General features: G+C 37.6%; 1 protein-coding gene across 1 annotated transcript in view; it reads left to right on the forward strand.

The window, feature by feature from the left end:
• The window catches only part of ADGRG7 (adhesion G protein-coupled receptor G7), a 170824-nt gene that overhangs the window by 88423 nt on the left and 62223 nt on the right, over positions 1–20178 (forward strand). Inside the window, exon 10 of the mRNA XM_053705210.1 lies at positions 8739–8851. Coding sequence (XP_053561185.1) covers positions 8739–8851 — 113 coding nt within the window. The remainder of the gene's footprint in view (positions 1–8738; positions 8852–20178) is intronic.

Raw genomic sequence — 20178 nt, forward strand, 5'->3', positions numbered from 1 at the left:
ATCAATTTCACAAAACCACAAAAGGCATAATAATAAGAAAATTGTTGACATGTATTATCTACAGTAATTTATATTTTAGATGTATATGAAGCAATACTTTTCAGATGAAAAAAAAACCGCTTTCTTTGCATGCAAGTTAATTGTAGACCCCCCTAGTTGTGAACATTTTCTGCTGATGGTAGTCTTTAAAATGACATATTAATTAACCTAATACCTACATATAGTTGAGTGTAAGAACTTTTTCAGTGCACCTAAAATATTGTTATATTTATATTCCTTCCTTATGAATGATGACCTGTTTGGGCTGACACTTTCAATGACGCCCATCTTCACTCACATAAACACATGTTGTTGTCTCCTCTTGCCCTGGACACCCCATATAACTGTCCCCCCTCCCCAGGTTTCCAAGAAGCACCGCTTCTTATTATGATGTCCTATGGGTAAAGCACACTTAAAATTGATTGTAATGGTTCTTATTAAAATGCGTAGGATACATCACACCAGACCTTTGCAATCCCTAATAAAATGTGAAATATACTTTTACTTGTTCTTTCCATATCCCATCCCAAGATTTTCTTTCTAAATTCTTCACTTCATCCCTCAGTTTCCGTAAATGAAATGATGCCTTTTCTTATTAAACTTACCAATTATTCAGTGCAAATCAAAATCACATCCTAGAAATTGTCTCTTATGGATATTGCTGTTTGTATAAATGACAAAGGCCTCTAGTTATCAAGCCGTCAACCTCAAATATGCTGATTTGCCTTAGTTATCAAGCCCTACACACCGGCAAAAGTAGAATTTAGTGACGTAAGCTTCGATCCGCCGGACTCAGTCCGACACAGATCGATTCTTACGTCACTCCAGATGTTCCGCACACAAGTTCAGCACAATCTGACTACTTTTGCTAGTTATCAAAAAACTAGCAGGTACGCTCGGCACTTTTCCGGCCCAGCGTACATGGTTTTCAATCCGTCGCCCTGGAGGTGGCGGATCCCATAGGAATCAATGGGAGTCTGACCATAGCGAAAGTTCCTGTTCACTGCTGCCCGACATCTCATTGATTCCTATGGGAGCTGTCTGCACCTAACACCCTAACATGTACCCCGAGTCTAAACACTCCTAATATGTCCCCCCCTACACCGCCGCAACTAAATAAAGTTATTACCCCCTAAACCGCCGCTCCCGGAGCCCACCGCCACTCTAATAAACTGATTAACCCCTAAACCGCCGCTCCCGGACCCCGCCACCACTCTAATAAATATGTTAACCCCTAAACTTCTGCTCCCGGACCCTGCCGCCACTCTAATAAATATGTTAACCCCTAAACCGCCGCTCCCGGACCCCGCCACAACTCTAATAAATATGTTAACCCCTAAACCGCCGCTCCCGGACCCCGCCGCCACCTACATAATACCTATTAACCCCTATCCTGCCCCCCCTACACCGCCGCCACTATAATAAATGTATTAACCCCTATCCTGCCCCCCCTAAACCCCCCCTTCCATCGGTGGTCAGCTGGCTGAAGACGGCTAAAGGTAGGATGATCTTCAGGGGTAGGGGTAGTGTTAGGTTTATTTAAGGGGGGTTTGGGTTAGAGTAAGGGTATGTGGGTGGTGGGTATTAATGTTGGGGGGGTTGTATTTTATTTTTACAGGCAAAAGAGCTGAATTCTTTGGGGCATGCCCCGCAAAAGGCCCTTTTAAGAGCTGGTAAGGTAATAGAGCTGTTAACTTTTTAATGTAGAATAGGGTAGGGCATTTTTTTATTTTGGGGGGCTTTGTTATTTTATTAGGGGGCTTAGATTAGGTGTAAGTAGCTTAAAATTGTTGTAATATTTTTGAAATGTTTGTAACTTATTTTTTATTTTTTGTAACTTATTTTTTTTTATTTTTTGTACTTTAGATAGTTTATTTAATTGTATTTAATTGTAGTTATTTGTAGGTAATTTATTTAATTAATTTAATGATAGTGTAGTGTTAGGTTTAATTGTAACTTAGGTTAGTTTTTATTTTACAGGTAAATTTCTCTTTATTTTAGCTAGGTAGCTATTAAATAGTTAATAACTATTTAATAGCTATTGTACCTAGTTAAAATAAATTGAAATTTGCCTGTAAAATAAAAATAAATCCTAAAATAGATACAATATAATTATTATTTATATTGTAGCTAGATTAGGGTTTATTTTAAAGGTAAGTATTTAGTTTTAAATAGGATTAATTTAGTTAATAAGAGTTATAATATTTAGATGTATTTAATTAATATTTAAGTTAGGGGGATGTTAGGGTTAGGATTAGACTTAGGTTTAGGGGTTAATAATTTTATTATAGGTTGCGGCGGTATAGGGGGGGCAGGATAGGGGTTAATAAATTTATTATAGTGGCGGCAGTGTAGGGGGGGCAGGATAGGGGTTAATAAGTTTAATATAGGTGGCAGCGGGGTCCGGGAGCGTCGGTTTAGGGGTTAAATAATTTATTTAGTTGCGGCGGGGTCCGGGATTGGCAGGATAGGGGTTAATACATTTATTATAGGTGGCGGCGGTATAGGGGGGGCAGGATAGATAGGGGGGGCAGGATAGGGGTTACTAGGTATAATGTAGGTGGCGGTGGGCTCCGGGAGCGGCGGTTTAGGGGTTAATACATTTATTATAGTTGCGGCGGTGTCCGGGAGCGGCGGTTTAGGGGTTAATAATTTTATTTAGTTGCGGGGGGCTCCGGGGGCGCCGGTATAGGGGGTAGAACAGTGTAGTTTAGTGTGGGTGCTTAGTGACAGGCTAGCAATAAAGCTGGGAAAAAGCTGAAGAGCAGCGAGATCAGATGAGTGATAACTATCACAGTCCGCTGCTCATCACCCCGTACTTGGTGCGCGGCTTTTTGACAGCTTTATTGATAACTTTGGCGAGATTATTGAGGTCCGTGGCGGCGATGGTAGGCGAGCTTAGGCGGGCGTATTGGGGCCGGCGATGGCAGGAAAGTAAACACGATGATAACTAGAGGCCTAAATCTCTAATTATTTGCATATACTTTTTATAGTCCTCATTCTTAAAGGGACAGTATACACCAATTTGAATTTAACTGCATGTAATAGATATTACTATAAAGAATCATATGCACAGATACTGATATAACAATCCGGTATAAAAACTTTTAAAAACTTACTCCCAGTTTAGCACTGTTGATGAGGTTAATCTGGGACCCCCACTGAAATATGAATAGACCCCCTATACAAACAGAAGCAATCTGAAGTATGTATACATAAGTATACATAAAAAACTTTAGGGCTTGGTTAGGAGTCTGAAAATCAGCACAATGTTATTTAAAAATAAGCAAAACTATACATTTTTACAAAAACACCTCCAGATAGGCTATAAAAATCAATCATCTACATCACATTTATGCAAAGAAATACCTAGTGTATAATGTCCCTTTAGATCACTGTAAATCATATAAACAAGCCCCAGATCCAAAAATGTCAACACTTAAATTACTAATACTAGATTGAAAAGACAGATGAAATATTTTCTTATTCATAGTCTGAATGCATTCCACCAGGAAAAATACCATCAATGCACCAGGAAATAAACATTATTTTAATGTAATTGAATTTGATTATTTAAAGAAAGAGAGAAAATATGACGATTGGTCAGTAGGCATAGACGAGGGACCAAAAATGTAAACCTTAAAAGGATAACCAAGGAGAAGTTACAGTGATAAAAAGTCTACCCACCCTTATGAAATTGAGGGTTTATGAAATGTAAATGTCAGACATTTTCCATCTATAACGTGATCTTCCAACTAACAAAAATCCAGAGAAAAGAAAACAGTCAATTATTGTGAACATGTTAATAATTGTTTTTAAAAAACAGCCCAACTAATACTTTGTGACAGCACATTTGTCATTTATTAAAGCAACAGGTCTTTGTGAATTAGTTTCTATTAAAGTGTCAGTAAACCATAAAAATAATGTTATATAATTCAGCACATAGTGCAGAATTATATAACATTATAATAGCGCAAACATTGTAAAACCAAATTTCCCCTTTGAATTTAAAAAATAACTGCTGTTTTACAGACCCGCTCTCTGTGATCTTCTGAGCGGGTCTGTTTTTTTCTAACAGCGCATCGGGCCAGCTGTATAGTCACAGCCCGGCCCGACCGCGCCATAGCACTAAGTGCAGCTCACTCCTGCTCTGTCAGACAGCAGGAGCGAGCTGCACTGTGTATAATGGCGCGGTCGGGGCGGGCTGTGACTATACAGCTGGCCCGATGCGCTGTTTGAAAAAAACAGACCCGCTCAGAAGATCACAGAGAGCGGGTCTGTAAAACAGCAGTTATTTTTTAAATTCAAAGGGGATATTTGGTTTTACAATGTTTGCGCTATTATAATGTTATATAATTCTGCACTATGTACCTGGTTAAAATAAATACAAAGTTGCCTATAAAATAAATATTAATCCTAAAATAGCTACAATATAATTATAATTTATATTGTAGCTATATAAGGGTTTATTTTACAGGTAAGTATTTAGATTTAAATAGGAATAAGTTATTTAATAAGAGTTAATTTATTTCGTTAGATGTAAATTATATTTAAGTTAGGGGGGTGTTAGTGTTAGGGTTAGACTTAGCTTTAGGGGTTAATACATTTATTAGAATAGCGGTGAGGTCCGCTCGGCAGATTAGGGGTTAATAATTGAAGGTAGGTGTCGGCGATGTTAGGGAGGGCAGATTAGGGGTTAATACTATTTATGATAGGGTTAGTGAGGCGGATTAGGGGTTAATAACTTTATTATAGTAGCACTCAGGTCCGCTCGGCAGATTAGGGGTTAATAAGTGTAGGCAGGTGTCGGCGACGTTGAGGGGGGCAGATTAGGGGTTAATAAATATAATATAGGGGTCGGCGATGTTAGGGCAGCAGATTAGGGGTACATAGGGATAACGTAGGTTGCGGCGGTTTACGGAGCGGCAGATTAGGGGTTAAAAAAAATATGCAGGGGTCAGCGATAGCGGGGGCGGCAGATTAGGGGTTAATAAGTGTAAGGTTAGGGGTGTTTAGACTCGGGGTACATGTTAGAGTGTTAGGTGCAGACGTAGGAAGTGTTTCCCCATAGGAAACAATGGGGCTGCGTTAGGAGCTGAACGCTGCTTTTTTGCAGGTGTTAGGTTTTTTTTCAGCTCAAACAGCCCCATTGTTTCCTATGGGGGAATCGTGCACGAGCACGTTTTTGAGGCTGGCCGCGTCCGTAAGCAACTCTGGTATCGAGAGTTGCATTTGCGGTAAAAATGCTCTACGCTCCTTTTTTGGAGCCTAACGCAGCATTTGTTTGAACTCTCGATACCAGAGTTAAATTTATGGTGCGGCCAGAAAAAAACCTGCGGAGCGTTAACAGCCCTTCTACCGCCAAACTCCAAATCTAGGCCTCAGTGAAATATGTTTGAACAAGTGATAATTCACACAGTGGTCCTGCCAAGGGGTTACTCACACTTTACAGAGCCACGCAGGCTCTGGAGTAGACGCACACCTGGTTTTATACTGCCAGGTTTCCAGTATATCACCAAATGCAGGCCGCTGCTTGGAAAAATAACATTTATTTTAAAAACCTTTAAAACATATATAAAAAGTCACAAATGAGCCCCTTCACACAATGTCACTCGGGTATCTGTCCACCTAAGTTGATGGGTGAGAGCGTAATCAAAACATCTTTCCTGGATGGAAGCGGATGGCGTGCTAAAATGCTATGCCAACGAGACCGCGTGGTAAGTGATACACCCGATACCTGTCCTGGTGACTAACAGTGGAGGCGTGGCTGTGACGTGGCTCTGTAAAGTGTGAGTAACCCCTTGACAGGACCACTGTGTGAATTATCACTAGTTCATACATACTTCACTATGTTCTTTTGTCTTTGTTTTATTTAAGGCAAGAAACCACTTGAATCATCTGCAATTGAAAATGTCCTGTGGATGATATATATCCTTATATTTGTTTTTCACTCTTTATTTTATTTCTATTATTGCACCAAGTGAATTTTGATCTTATTTGTTTTTACAAGTTGAAAGTAAAACTTTTGCGTGCGAGTGAAACCCGACGCAATAACTTATTCTCCCCATAGACTTCAACGGAGAGCGTTGAAGAAAAAAACACATATCGCTCTTGCGCTAACTCAACAGGAGTGATTAATATTTCACATTCAAATGTTCTTCACATACAGGAAAATTGTATTTTTACTGTAAATACATATATATATATATATATATATATATATATACAAGTATATATATTCCTAGATAAAGGTGTGTGTATATATATATATATACTGAGATAGGAGCACTCTCACAAAATCAGGAGCCACAGTACCATGGTGCAATGTAGCAAAACTCCAATGAAAATCACACACTCTGGATTTACAACACTACAGACAATTTATTGAGTGATGTTTTTTTACGTCCTTCACCCCTCCCTCAGACAACCAGAACAAAATTAATAAAGTGCATAAATAGCCAATTAACATTATTATATATATATATATATATATATAAAATAAAAGTATTTTTTGAAGAACATTGGAATGTAAAATATGTGTAATGCAATTTGGGTTTCACAATGTAGGTCTCATACCGCTTCGGGTCAGCGCACATAAAGAATTAGTTACCTTAAGGCAGGGGTGTCCAAACTTTGCTCTCCAGAGGTTTTGGAACTACATTTCCCATGATGCTCAGCTAGATAAAATGCTGGCTGAGCATCATCGGAAATGTAGTTCCAAAACCTCTGGAGAGCAAAGTTTGGACACCCCTGCCTTAAGGCATGTTATTGAAATATAAAATATAGTATAAAATATTAATAGTAATCATAATAGATACTGTTTTACATATATATATATATAAAACCGAAAAGTTCACACTTTTGAAGAAAAAACAGATTACGGTTATATGGTACCTGTTGGCACCCTGGTAGCTGAAATATTGAAAGTGAGAGTGTCTTTTTACTGTGTCTATGTGAATAATTAATATAGATTAACTAAAAAATTCTAAATAATACAATTATATTCTGAATATATATATATATTACTTTTTTTTACTGTATCTATAATAATTATTAATAATTCTTATTAATATTTTTTACAATATTTTATATTTAATATTTCAAAAACACGCATTAAGATAACTAAATCTTCATGTGTGACACCATGTTGGACCTACATTGCGAAACCCAAAGAGCATTATGCATATTTTACATTCCTATGTTCTTTACATAGCATTTACAAATAAATAAATCTTTATATATATATATATATATATATATATATATATATATATATATATATATATATATATATATATATATATGTGATAATGTTAATGCAAAATATATATCTATATATCTATAAGAACAGATATATAGGTATAGGTCTATACATACAAATATGTATAGAAATATCAAAATGCCAAAACAATTGTGTAATATAAAGTTAAAATGAAAGGATATAGTCCTTCAATCCCACAGGTTGAGATTTTCTCCAGATTCTTTTGAGTACTGTGTAAATCTTGGAAATAGACCTCAGGGGAAAAAAAGGAAACAGACAGTAGAGAAGTCAGTTTTAAAAAAAACCCAATGTTTTTATGAGTGGTCAGGTACTCACCCACTTTTGAGCTATAACTCTCTCTCTCTCTCTCTCTCTCTCTCTCTCTCTCTCTCTCTCAGGCAGGTAGGTATCAGGCCCCTCGGCAAAAAAAGTGAGTCATCTGGTTGCTTATGGTAGACTTCAGAGATGGTGGTTGCATTGGAGTGGAGTGTATAGTTTAATGCAGGATGAATTTGGTGAATAGAACCAGGATCCAGAGATTTTGGAACCTGGATAACAGAAGCTGGAGGGTTTTTTAGTGGCAGGGGTTAATTGTCTTGCTGGATTATTTGGGTTAGAAAATTGTTTTCATAGTTGTGTTAATGAGAATGTGAAGTACTGATTGCACTGGGGTTCCATTGGAGGAGGTTTAATAAGAATGGTGGTAAATCATGACAACGGGGAGCTTTCTGGGCGGTTGCATGTGGTTATGTTGTTTCAGCAGCAGGGGATAATAAGGGAAGTTAAAGTACTTTTTGTTGCACCTAAAAAAAGCAAATTTTAGCATGCATAGCAGTGTTTTGATTTTTTAAAAAAGATGTCTCAATTCTTATGCATGTGAAGTATGTCATTCTTCACCAAAAGGGATCTCCACAGTTCTTCTTAACAGTCAGTGAGCTTCTATCCCATAGATCAGCTGTAAACTTCATATTAAATAATAATTATAAAAACAGCTTTAACACCTTTTTATATAAAAAATAAATAAAATAGAGTTGTGTCACTTGCTTGACAGACATTCCTTCAATTTTATGTCCCTTTAATTCTTAGGGTGTTTAAAACAAAAAATGTTAGAGGAGTCACTTGAATTTCAAAACTACAAACATAAAGTGTGTCCCAAAGAAATAAAGCTTGGGAACAACTGTTGTAATTAATAGGCTCCATAGAAGACACAGTATACTGTAGACTTATACATTTCAATGTTGTTTATTATAATCTTTAGCGCAATGTATAATCAGCACTGTTAGTGAATGACATTAAAACCAAACATTGATGGGGTTTTTTATATTCTATTGTTCTATATTTAATTGCTTCTTAAACAAAAGCACAAATGTGTTCATCATATTATAGAGAATTCATAGTTAAGAACAACATTACTCATCTACTTTCTATTTTATTTCAGAACTTCAGAGATAACATCAAGTATGCAAAACCACTGAGCATTCTGTCTGCTGTAGGCTGTAGCCTTTCTATTATTGGATTAGCTATTACAATTATATTTCAAGTTTTAACCAGGTAAAACATTTGAAGGCAATTTGCATGTGCAGAATAAAAAAAAAAAATCAATAACAGTTTAAACGATCTCCCTTGTATTTTATTCTGATTGCATTTTAATTGTTTCCATAAGGGTCTTATTGTGCCTGTTTCCCTTCTCCTATATGCAACATACTATTTTATCCTGATGTAATAAATGTGATAAAGCCGAGAAACACATAGATCTACTAAATAACAGTTTAATCTCAAAAATGATTTACTTGATTTGGGAAATTTATTGCAAGTCTTGATCACTTGGAGAAGACCTAGTGACTGAAATTCCAGTGTTTGCTAGTAGGAACTTGATAACTAGAGCGTGTTTTCTTTCAAAGATTCTTTAAATGTTATTTGTGCAGGGGTCTTCACTATGAGGGATATTTATCAAGCTATCAACCGCAAATACGCTGGAATTCCGCAGCGTAATTGTGGCGAGCCTGATTCGACCCACTTATCAAAGCCAACAGTCTGGCAAATGTTGAAATTTTTGACGTAACATACGATCTGCCAGTCTCAATCCGACACAGAACGATGCTTACGTCATTACAGATGGTCCCAATTAAAAATTTGGCACTATCTGACAACTTTTGCAATTATCAAATTTCTAACAGGTTCGCTCGCCACTATTCCGGCCCAGCGTACCTGGTTTTCAATCCGCCACCCTGGAGGCCGCGGATGCCATAGGAATCAATGGGAGTCTGAAAGCAGCGAAAGCTTTTGTTTGATGTTGCCAGATATCCCAAATTACGTTTACACCTAACACCCTAACATGTTCCCCGAGTCTAAACACCCCTAATCTGCCGTCCCCGACATCGCCGCCACCTACATAATGTTATTAACCCCTATCCTGCCGCTCCCGGACCCCACCACAACTAAATAAATATATTAACCCTTATCCCGCTGCTCCCGGACCCCGCCGCAATGAAATAAATGTATTAACCCCTATCCTGCCGCTCCCGGAGCCCACCTCAACTCTAATAAAGTTATTAACCCATATCCCTTCGCTCCCGGACCCCTCCGCAACTAAATAAATGTATTAACCCCTAAACCCCTGGCCTCCCACATCACTACCACTTACTAAACCTATTAACCCCTAAACCGCCAGCCCCCCCACATCGCCATAAACTAAATTAAGCTATTAACCCCTAAACCTAACAACCCGCTAACTTTACATTAAATATTAACTCATCCATATCTTATAATAAATTTATACTTACCTTTAGAATTAAAATAAACTATATTAAACTACTAATTAACCTATCATAACTATTATACTAAAATTAAATTAAACTATATTAAACTATTAATTAACCTACCCTAACTATTATACTAAAATTACATTAAACTAACAATTAAATTAACTATATTACATTTCTAAAAACCTAAGGCCTAGATTTGGAGTTTGGCATTAGCCGTGAAAACCAGCGTTAGAGGCTCCTAACGCTGGTTTTAGGCTACTGCCGGTATTTGGAGTCAGTGATTAAAGGGTCTAACGCTCACTTTTCAGCCGCGACTTTTCCATACCGCAGATCCCCTTACGTCAATTGCGTATCCTATCTTTTCAATGGGATCTTCCTAACGCCGGTATTTAGAGTCGTTTCTGAAGTGAGCGTTAGAGCTCTAACGACAAAACTCCAGCCGCAGAAAAAAAGCAGGAGTTAAGAGCTTTCTGGGCTAACGCCGGTTCATAAAGCTCTTAACTACTGTACCCTAAAGTACACTAACACCCATAAACTACCTATGTACCCCTAAACCGAGGTCCCCCCACATCGCCGCAACTCGATTAAATTTTTTTAACCCCTAATCTGCCGACCGCCACCTACGTTATACTTATGTACCCCTAATCTGCTGCCCCTAACACCGCCGACCCCTGTATTATATTTATTAACCCCTAACCTGCCCCCCTCAACGTCGCCGCCAGCTACTTACAATAATTAACCCCTAATCTGCCGACCGCAAAGCGCCGCCACCTACGTTATCCTTATGTACCCCTAATCTGCTGCCCCTAACACCGCCGACCCCTATATTATATTTATTAACCCCTAACCTGCCCCCCACAACGTCGCCGCCAGCTACTTACAATAATTAACCCCTAATCTGCCGACCGCAAAGCGCCGCCACCTACGTTATCCTTATGTACCCCTAATCTGCTGCCCCTAACACCGCCGACCCCTATATTATATTTATTAACCCCTAATCTGCCCCCCTCAACGTCGCCGACACCTGCCTACACTTATTAACCCCTAATCTGCCTAGCGGACCTGAGCGCTACTATAATAAAGTTATTAACCCCTAATCCGCCTCACTAACCCTATCATAAATAGTATTTACCCCTAATCTGCCCTCCCTAACATCGCCGACACCTAACTTCAATTATTAACCCCTAATCTGACGACCGGAGCTCACCGCTATTCTAATAAATGTATTAACCCCTAAAGCTAAGTCTAACCCTAACACTAACACCCCCCTAAGTTAAATATAATTTTAATCTAACGAAATTAATTAACTCTTATTAAATAAATTATTCCTATTTAAAGCTAAATACTTACCTGTAAAACAAATCCTAATATAGCTACAATATAAATTATAATTACATTGTAGCTATTTTAGGATTAATATTTATTTTACAGGCAACTTGGTAATTATTTTAACCAGGTACAATAGCTATTAAATAGTTAACAACTATTTAATAGTTACCTAGTTAAAATAATTACAACATTACCTGTAAAATAAATCCTAACCTAAGTTACAATTAAACCTAACACTACCCTATCAATAAATTAATTAAATAAAATACCTACAATTACCTACAATAAAACTTAACACTACACTATCAATAAATAAATTAAATACAATTTCTACAAATAACTACAATTACATAAACTAACTAAAGTACAAAAAATAAAAAAGAACTAAGTTACAAAAAATAAAAAAATATTTACAAACATAAGAAAAATATTACAACAATTTTAAACTAATTACACCTACTCTAAGCCCCCTAATAAAATAACAAAGACCCCCAAAATAAAAAAATGCCCTACCCTATTCTAAATTAATAAATTTAAAAGCTCTTTTACCTTACCAGCCCTGAACAGGGCCCTTTGCGGGGCATGCCCCAAGAAAATCAGCTCTTTTGCCTGTAAAAAAAAACATACAATACCCCCCCCCAACATTACAACCCACCACCCACATACCCCTAATCTAACCCAAACCCCCCCTTAAATAAACCTAACACTAAGCCCCTGAAGATCTTCCTACCTTGTCTTCACCTCACCGGGTATCACCGATCGGTCCTGGCTCCGATATCTTCATCCAACCCAAGCGGGGGCTAGACATCCACTGAAGAAGTCCAGAAGAGGGTCCAAAGTCTTCCTCCTATCCGGCAAGAAGAGGACATCCGGACCGGCAAACATCTTCATCCAAGCGGCATCTTCGATCTTCTTCCATCCGGTGCGGAGCGGGTCCATGTTGAAGCAGCCGACGCGGATCCATCCTCTTCTTCCGGCGTCTCCCGACGAATGACGGTTCCTTTAAGGGACGTCATCCAAGATGGCGTCCCTCGAATTCCGATTGGCTGATAGGATTCTATCAGCCAATCGGAATTAAGGTAGGAATATTCTGATTGGCTGATGGAATCAGCCAATCAGAATCAAGTTCAATCCGATTGGCTGATCCAATCAGCCAATCAGATTGAGCTCGCATTCTATTGGCTGATCGGAAAAACAGCCAATAGAATGCGAGCTCAATCTGATTGGCTGATTGGATCAGCCAATCGGATTGAACTTGATTCTGATTGGCTGATTCCATCAGCCAATCAGAATATTCCTACCTTAATTCCGATTGGCTGATAGAATCCTATCAGCCAATCGGAATTCGAGGGACGCCATCTTGGATGACGTCCCTTAAAGGAACCGTCATTCGTCGGGAGACGCCGGAAGAAGAGGATGCATCCGCGTCGGCTGCTTCAACATGGACCCGCTCCGCACCGGATGGAAGAAGATCGAAGATGCCGCTTGGATGAAGATGTTTGCCGGTCCGGATGTCCTCTTCTTGCCGGATAGGAGGAAGACTTTGGACCCTCTTCTGGACTTCTTCAGTGGATGTCTAGCCCCCGCTTGGGTTGGATGAAGATATCGGAGCCAGGACCGATCGGTGATACCCGGTGAGGTGAAGACAAGGTAGGAAGATCTTCAGGGGCTTAGTGTTAGGTTTATTTAAGGGGGGTTTGGGTTAGATTAGGGGTATGTGGGTGGTGGGTTGTAATGTTGGGGGGGGTATTGTATGTTTTTTTTTACAGGCAAAAGAGCTGATTTTCTTGGGGCATGCCCCGCAAAGGGCCCTGTTCAGGGCTGGTAAGGTAAAAGAGCTTTTAAATTTATTAATTTAGAATAGGGTAGGGCATTTTTTTATTTTGGGGGTCTTTGTTATTTTATTAGGGGGCTTAGAGTAGGTGTAATTAGTTTAAAATTGTTGTAATATTTTTCTTATGTTTGTAAATATTTTTTTATTTTTTGTAACTTAGTTCTTTTTTATTTTTTGTACTTTAGTTAGTTTATGTAATTGTAGTTATTTGTAGAAATTGTATTTAATTTATTTATTGATAGTGTAGTGTTAGGTTTTATTGTAGGTAATTGTAGGTATTTTATTTAATTAATTTATTGATAGGGTCGTGTTAGGTTTAATTGTAATTTAGGTTAGGATTTATTTTACAGGTAATGTTGTAATTATTTTAACTAGGTAACTATTAAATAGTTGTTAACTATTTAATAGCTATTGTACCTGGTTAAAATAATTACCAAGTTGCCTGTAAAATAAATATTAATCCTAAAATAGCTACAATGTAATTATAATCTATATTGTAGCTATATTAGGATTTGTTTTACAGGTAAGTATTTAGCTTTAAATAGGAATAATTTATTTAATAAGAGTTAATTAATTTCGTTAGATTAAAATTATATTTAACTTAGGGGGGTGTTAGTGTTAGGGTTAGACTTAGCTTTAGGGGTTAATACATTTATTAGAATAGCGGTGAGCTCCGGTCGTCAGATTAGGGGTTAATAATTGAAGTTAGGTGTCGGCGATGTTAGGGAGGGCAGATTAGGGGTTAATACTATTTATGATAGGGTTAGTGAGGCGGATTAGGGGTTAATAACTTTATTATAGTAGCGCTCAGGTCCGCTAGGCAGATTAGGGGTTAATAAGTGTAGGCAGGTGTCGGCGACGTTGAGGGGGGCAGATTAGGGGTTAATAAATATAATATAGGGGTCGGCGGTGTTAGGGGCAGCAGATTAGGGGTACATAAGGATAACGTAGGTGGCGGCGCTTTGCGGTCGGCAGATTAGGGGTTAATTATTGTAAGTAGCTGGCGGCGACGTTGTGGGGGGCAGGTTAGGGGTTAATAAATATAATATAGGGGTCGGCGGTGTTAGGGGCAGCAGATTAGGGGTAGATAGGGATAATGTAAGTTGCAGCGGTTTACGGAGCGGAAGATTAGGGGTTAATAATATAATGCAGGGGTCAGCGATAGCGGGGGGCGGCAGATTAGGGGTTAATAAGTGTAAGGGTAGGGGTGTTTAGACTCGGGGTACATGTTAGGGTGTTAGGTGCAGACTTAGGAAGTGTTTCCCCATAGGAAACAATGGGGCTGCGTTAGGAGCTGAACGCTGCTTTTTTGCAGGTGTTAGGTTTTTTTTCAGCTCAAACAGCCCCATTGTTTCCTATGGGAGAATCGTGCACGAGCACGTTTTTGAGGCTGGCCGCGTCCGTAAGCAACTCTGGTATCGAGAGTTGCATTTGTGGTAAAAATGCTCTACGCTCCTTTTTTGGAGCCTAACGCAGCATTTTTTGGGACTCTCGATACCAGAGTTAATTTTATGGTGCGGCCAGAAAAAAGCCTGCGTAGCGTTAACAGCCCATCTACCGCCAAACTCCAAATCTAGGCCTAAGCCTACTCAAGTTATTTAAATCTACTTTAAAGAATTACTGTTACAAAAAAATAACAACTAAGTTACACAAAATAAAAAACACTAAGTTACACAAAATAAAAAACACTACGTTACACAAAATAAAAAATAAATTATCAAATATTTAAACTAATTACACATAATCTAATAGCCCTATCAAAATAAAAAAAGGCCCTCCAAAATAAAAAAAAACCCTAGCCTACAATAAACTACCAATGGCCCTTAAAAGGGCCTTTTGCGGGGCATTGCCCCAAATAAATCAGCTCTTTTACCTGTAAAATAAAATACAAACACCCCCCCAACAGTAAAACCCACCACCCACACAATCAAACCCCCCAAATAAAACCTATATCAAAAAAACTAAACTTCCCATTGCCCTGAAAAGGGCATTTGGATGGGCATTGCCCTTAAAAGGGCATTTAGCTTAATTAAATTCAAACCCACCCAATAAACCCTTAAAAAAACCTAACACTAACCCCCGAAGATCCACTTACAGTTTTCGAAGATCGGACATCCATCCTCATCCAAGCGACAGAAGTCCTCAGCAAAGCCGGCAGAAGTCTTCATCCAAGCGGGCCGAAGTCTTCATCCAAGCGGGCAGAAGTTTTCATCCAGACGGCATCTTCTATCTTCATCCATCTGGCGCAGAGTGGCTCCATCTTCAAGACATCCGGCGCGGAGCATCCTCTTCTTCCGACGTCTCTTGCAGAATGAAGTTTCTTTTAAATGACGTCATTCAAGATGGCATTTCTTACATTCCGGTTGGCTGATAGAATTCTATCAGCCAATCGGAATTAAAGGGGAAAAAATCCTATTGACTGTTGCAATCAGCCAATTGGATTGAGCTTTCATCCTATTGGCTGATCCAATCAGCCAATAGGATTGAGCTTGCATTCTATTGACTGATTGGAATGGCCAATAGAATGCAAGTTCAATCCTTTTGGCTCCACGCCGGATGTCTTGAGGATGGAGCCGCTCCACACCGGATGGATGAAGATAGAAGATGCCATCTGGATAAAGACTTCTGCCCGCTTGCATGAAGACTTCGGCCCGCTTGGATGAAGACTTCTGCCGGCTTCGCTGAGGACTTCTGCCGCTTGGATGAGGATGGATGTCCGATCTTCGAAAACTGTAAGTGGATCTTCGGGGGTTAGTGTTAGGGACTTTGGGCTGAAAAAAGCTAAATGCCCTTTTAAGGGCAATGCCCATCCAAATGCCCTTTTCAGGGCAATGGGGGGATAGGGTTTTTTATATAGGTTTTTATTTGGGGGTATGGTTGTGTGGGTGGTGGGTTTTACTGTTGGGGGGGTGTTTGTATTTTATTTTACAGGTAAAAGAGCTGAGGTAGTTTATTGTAGGCTAGGGTTTTTTATTTTGGGGGGCTTTTTTATTTTGATAGGGCTATTAGATCAGGTGTAATTAGTTTAAATATTTGATAATTTATTTTTTATTTTGTGTAATTTAGTGTTTTTTATTTTGTGTAACTTAGTTGTTATTTTTTTGCAATTTAGTAATTTTTAATTGTAGATTTAAATAACTTGATTAGGGTTAGGTTTTTAAACATATAATACAGTTAATGTAATTGTTAGTTTAATGTAATTTTAGTATAATAGTTAGGGTAGGTTAATTAATAGTTTAATATAGTTTAATGTAATTGTTGTATAATAGTAAGGGTAGGTTAATTTATAGTTTAATTTAATTTTAGTATAATAGTTAGGGTAGGTTAATTAATAGTTTAATATAGTTTATTTTAATTCTAAAGGTAAGTTTAAATTTATTATAAGATAGGGATGAGTTAATATTTATTGTAAAGTCAGCAGGTTCTTAGGTTGAGGGGTTAATAGCTTAATTTAGTTTATGGCGATGTGGGGGGCTGTCGGTTTAGGGGCTAATAGGTTTAGTAAGTGGTAGTGATGTGGGAGGCCAGGGGTTTAGGGGTTAAAACATTTATTTAGTTGCGGAGGGGTCCGGGAGCAGGGGGATTTGGGTTATTAACTTTATTATAGTTGCGGTGGGCTCCGGGAGTGGAGGGATAGGGTTTAATAACTTTATTTAGTTGATGGAATGTACACCTGTGTAGCACTCTTTCCCTATTTAACAATGGCAAGAGTTGGACAAGGTATAGTAGTCTAGAATAGGAGGAGTAAGTGTGGATGAATTAAAATATAACCTTTATTGGTAAATTTAAAAAAAGCAACAACAAAAACAATCTACATACATACTAAGTTAAAAAGTTAGCATTTTTTATTTAGCAGGAATGGTGGTCTTTATAGCATAAAAATTGTGGTTGTGCACAATATTGACTTAAATTAATTTATATAGAGATTAACCCAGTAACTGTATTAGACATAGAACCGGCATTTAGAGCGAGTACTCAGTGTTGACTGCAGACAAGCGGTTAAAAAATACGGAACTCGAAGGCAGACCCAATACCGCAAATTGTCAGCTTTAGATCAGCACTCAGCTTGCCAAAAACGCTTAAAAACTAGAGTGGTAACACCTATCAACTTGTTATTTTTCGGTACAAGCTAAGCCAAGCTAACTTGATAAGTGGAACTGAACTGACAGTTACAGCAAGAGCCCAGTATTTATTGCATAATATTTGCTGTACAATTCCACAATAAATATTACGCATCCTATTTTTTAGCATAAGCTGAGCTATTATAACTTTAGAAAATAGAACCGGCATATATATTGGAAGCCCAGTGTTGATCCAAACGTACGGTTAAGAAATTTGAAGTATCAAAATATATATATAATACTGCAAATTGTGAGTTTGAGATCAGCACTCAGACTTTTAAATATCTAACTTTTAGCCCGGCAACATATACCAACTAGCCTATCTTTAATATAAGCTAAGCCAAGCTAAATTAACGAATAGCAGCTACTCTGCAGCAGCTCTGTATCAAATTCATATAATTGTAATGACTCTGAAAATGAAATAAACAAAATACAATCTCAATAAAAATATTGAGGTGAATAAAGATGTTAACAGAATTACAAGTCACTAAGGTGAAATATTACAATAAAAACCAAAAATAATAAAGTCATTCAAGAAAGTTATTACATCTAACATCAAAGGTTAGCAAAACAAGTGCACAATTGATAGAAACTCGTGCTCATGCAGCCAACACAAATACTGTGCTAACTATAGCAGAAACTAGACAAAAAATGTAACAAATAACTATTTTATACAGTTAACTATCAATCAGATATTGTACACATTTAATATACAAATAAACTTCCAAACAATGGGGTACAATTGAAACGTTTTACAAGCACTTTGTTACAACATTAATTACACGAATCACGTGTTAGAAATAATATTACACTTATTAAAATAAGTGCAATAACAAAATCAAGTTAACCAAAGGCTATTCTTTTATAGCCGAGTATCAATATCAGACTCAAAACAGAGTAAATATCAAAGCATAATAGCTTTACCGATACCACTCCAGTGTTACCAATATCTAACAACATATAAGTACTAAGAATACCACAACGTGAAATTGGACTATTGATCCAAGTTTTTCTCTATATACACATCACAACCACCCAAATTTTCTGTGAAAACAGATATAATTTAATCAGACCCAATCCTGCAATTTTTAACTTAGTATGTATGTAGATTGTTTTTGTTGTTGCTTTTTTTAAATTTACCAATAAAGGTTATATTTTAATTCATCCACACTTACTCCTCCTATTCTAGACTACTATACCTTGTCCAACTCTTGCCATTGTTAAATAGGGAAAGAGTGCTACACAGGTGTACATTCCATCAATCCTAGGATTGATACTCCTTGTCTCAAATAACCAGTACACAGCACCTCAGCCACTCTACAGATAAAAAATCTGGATCATAGATAGATTTATACAAACAAAGTACATTTACCAGTCCAGAGAACAATAGGCTACCCTATTTTGTAAATTTGTGCAGTGCCATTAGTATTTTGGTTTTCTTTGTTGAACTTTATTTAGTTGTGGCGGGGTCCGAGAGCGGTGGGATAGGTGTTAAACATTTTAGTATAGTGGTGGTGTTTAGTGACAGGGTATAAATAAAGTTGGGAAAAAGCTGAATAGCAGCGAGATCGATGACTGTTAGTTAACAACAGTCTGCTGCTTATCGCCCCGTACTTGGTGCGCCGCTTTTTGACAGCTGTTTTTATAAATAAAGAGAGCATATTCAGGTCCGCGATGTTAGGCAAGCGTATTGGTGCCGTTGAATGCAGCATAGTTGACGGCTTGATAATTCGGCCTCTTTGTCTCTCTTTATGGTAACTGCTTCATCTAAAATGACCCTGATCCACTAAATAATTACCACTATACACAAGGTACCCAAAAATACGATCACCCACTCTTTTGTGACAGTTTGGAAATCTTGTAAAATATCCAGAGGATGCATTATGAAATGTAGTTCTTAGCCAAGCTGAATACTCCTAGGGCTTTGAGTTCTTAAGGATAAACCATCTGGGTTGATCAAAATATAATACCATGTTTAGTTGTATGAATTCAAAGATAAATAACATTTCATCACCAGGAGGTAGATTAGAATAACTGTCATTCAGATTCCTGATACTAACCTGTTATTAGTTTTTGGTTCTTCAGGTGGAAAGGACCTATGGTTTGAGCTTGATTTTTTAATGGAAAACTGCATACTATTAGCTGCTAATTTAACTTATAAAATAGGGCATGAGTTATCATCCAGCCCAGATTCTATGAACTAAGGGCCAGTTTAAGAGTGGAGTGTTTATGGTTATGCACAAGCAAAAAGGGGTTTATTGCGGGTGTTTGCGCTCGTCGGGTTTACCACTCGTATAACAAGTTAAAAGTAAATGCTAGAATGATTACTGCATTCTCAGAGCTCTGGTTAACTATTTCGGACAAACAAAAAAGTGTTACTAAAAAACATCTGCACATATATAAGTCACATACTGTATATAAGTGCATTGGAGCCCTTTGCAGTTAAGTAGATGAAAACATGTAAAAACATATTTATGCAATATTCAGCTTTAATAAAGTGTTATATAGTATGTATTTACTCTAAATATGTCACATTCCAATATTCTTCCTATTTTATAAATAGATATTCCTAAATTTATCTGTATATATCTATACTATATTTAATCATCTAAATATATAGGTATAGATATATAGTGTATTGAAATACCATTGGATATTTATATAAATATGTAATTATGAATAAATAAAACATATTCTGTTTTGTGAAGAACATTGGAATGGGAAATATTCATATTTTCATGTCGGATTAGCGCACGTGAGAATATGTGATCTGGTTTTCGCGCGAGTAGGGTGTTTTCCAATTATTTGCTCCATTCTATGGGGGAATAC

Source organism: Bombina bombina, chromosome 3 (genome assembly GCF_027579735.1).
Source record: "Bombina bombina isolate aBomBom1 chromosome 3, aBomBom1.pri, whole genome shotgun sequence".
Taxonomy (NCBI): Eukaryota; Metazoa; Chordata; class Amphibia; order Anura; family Bombinatoridae; genus Bombina; species Bombina bombina.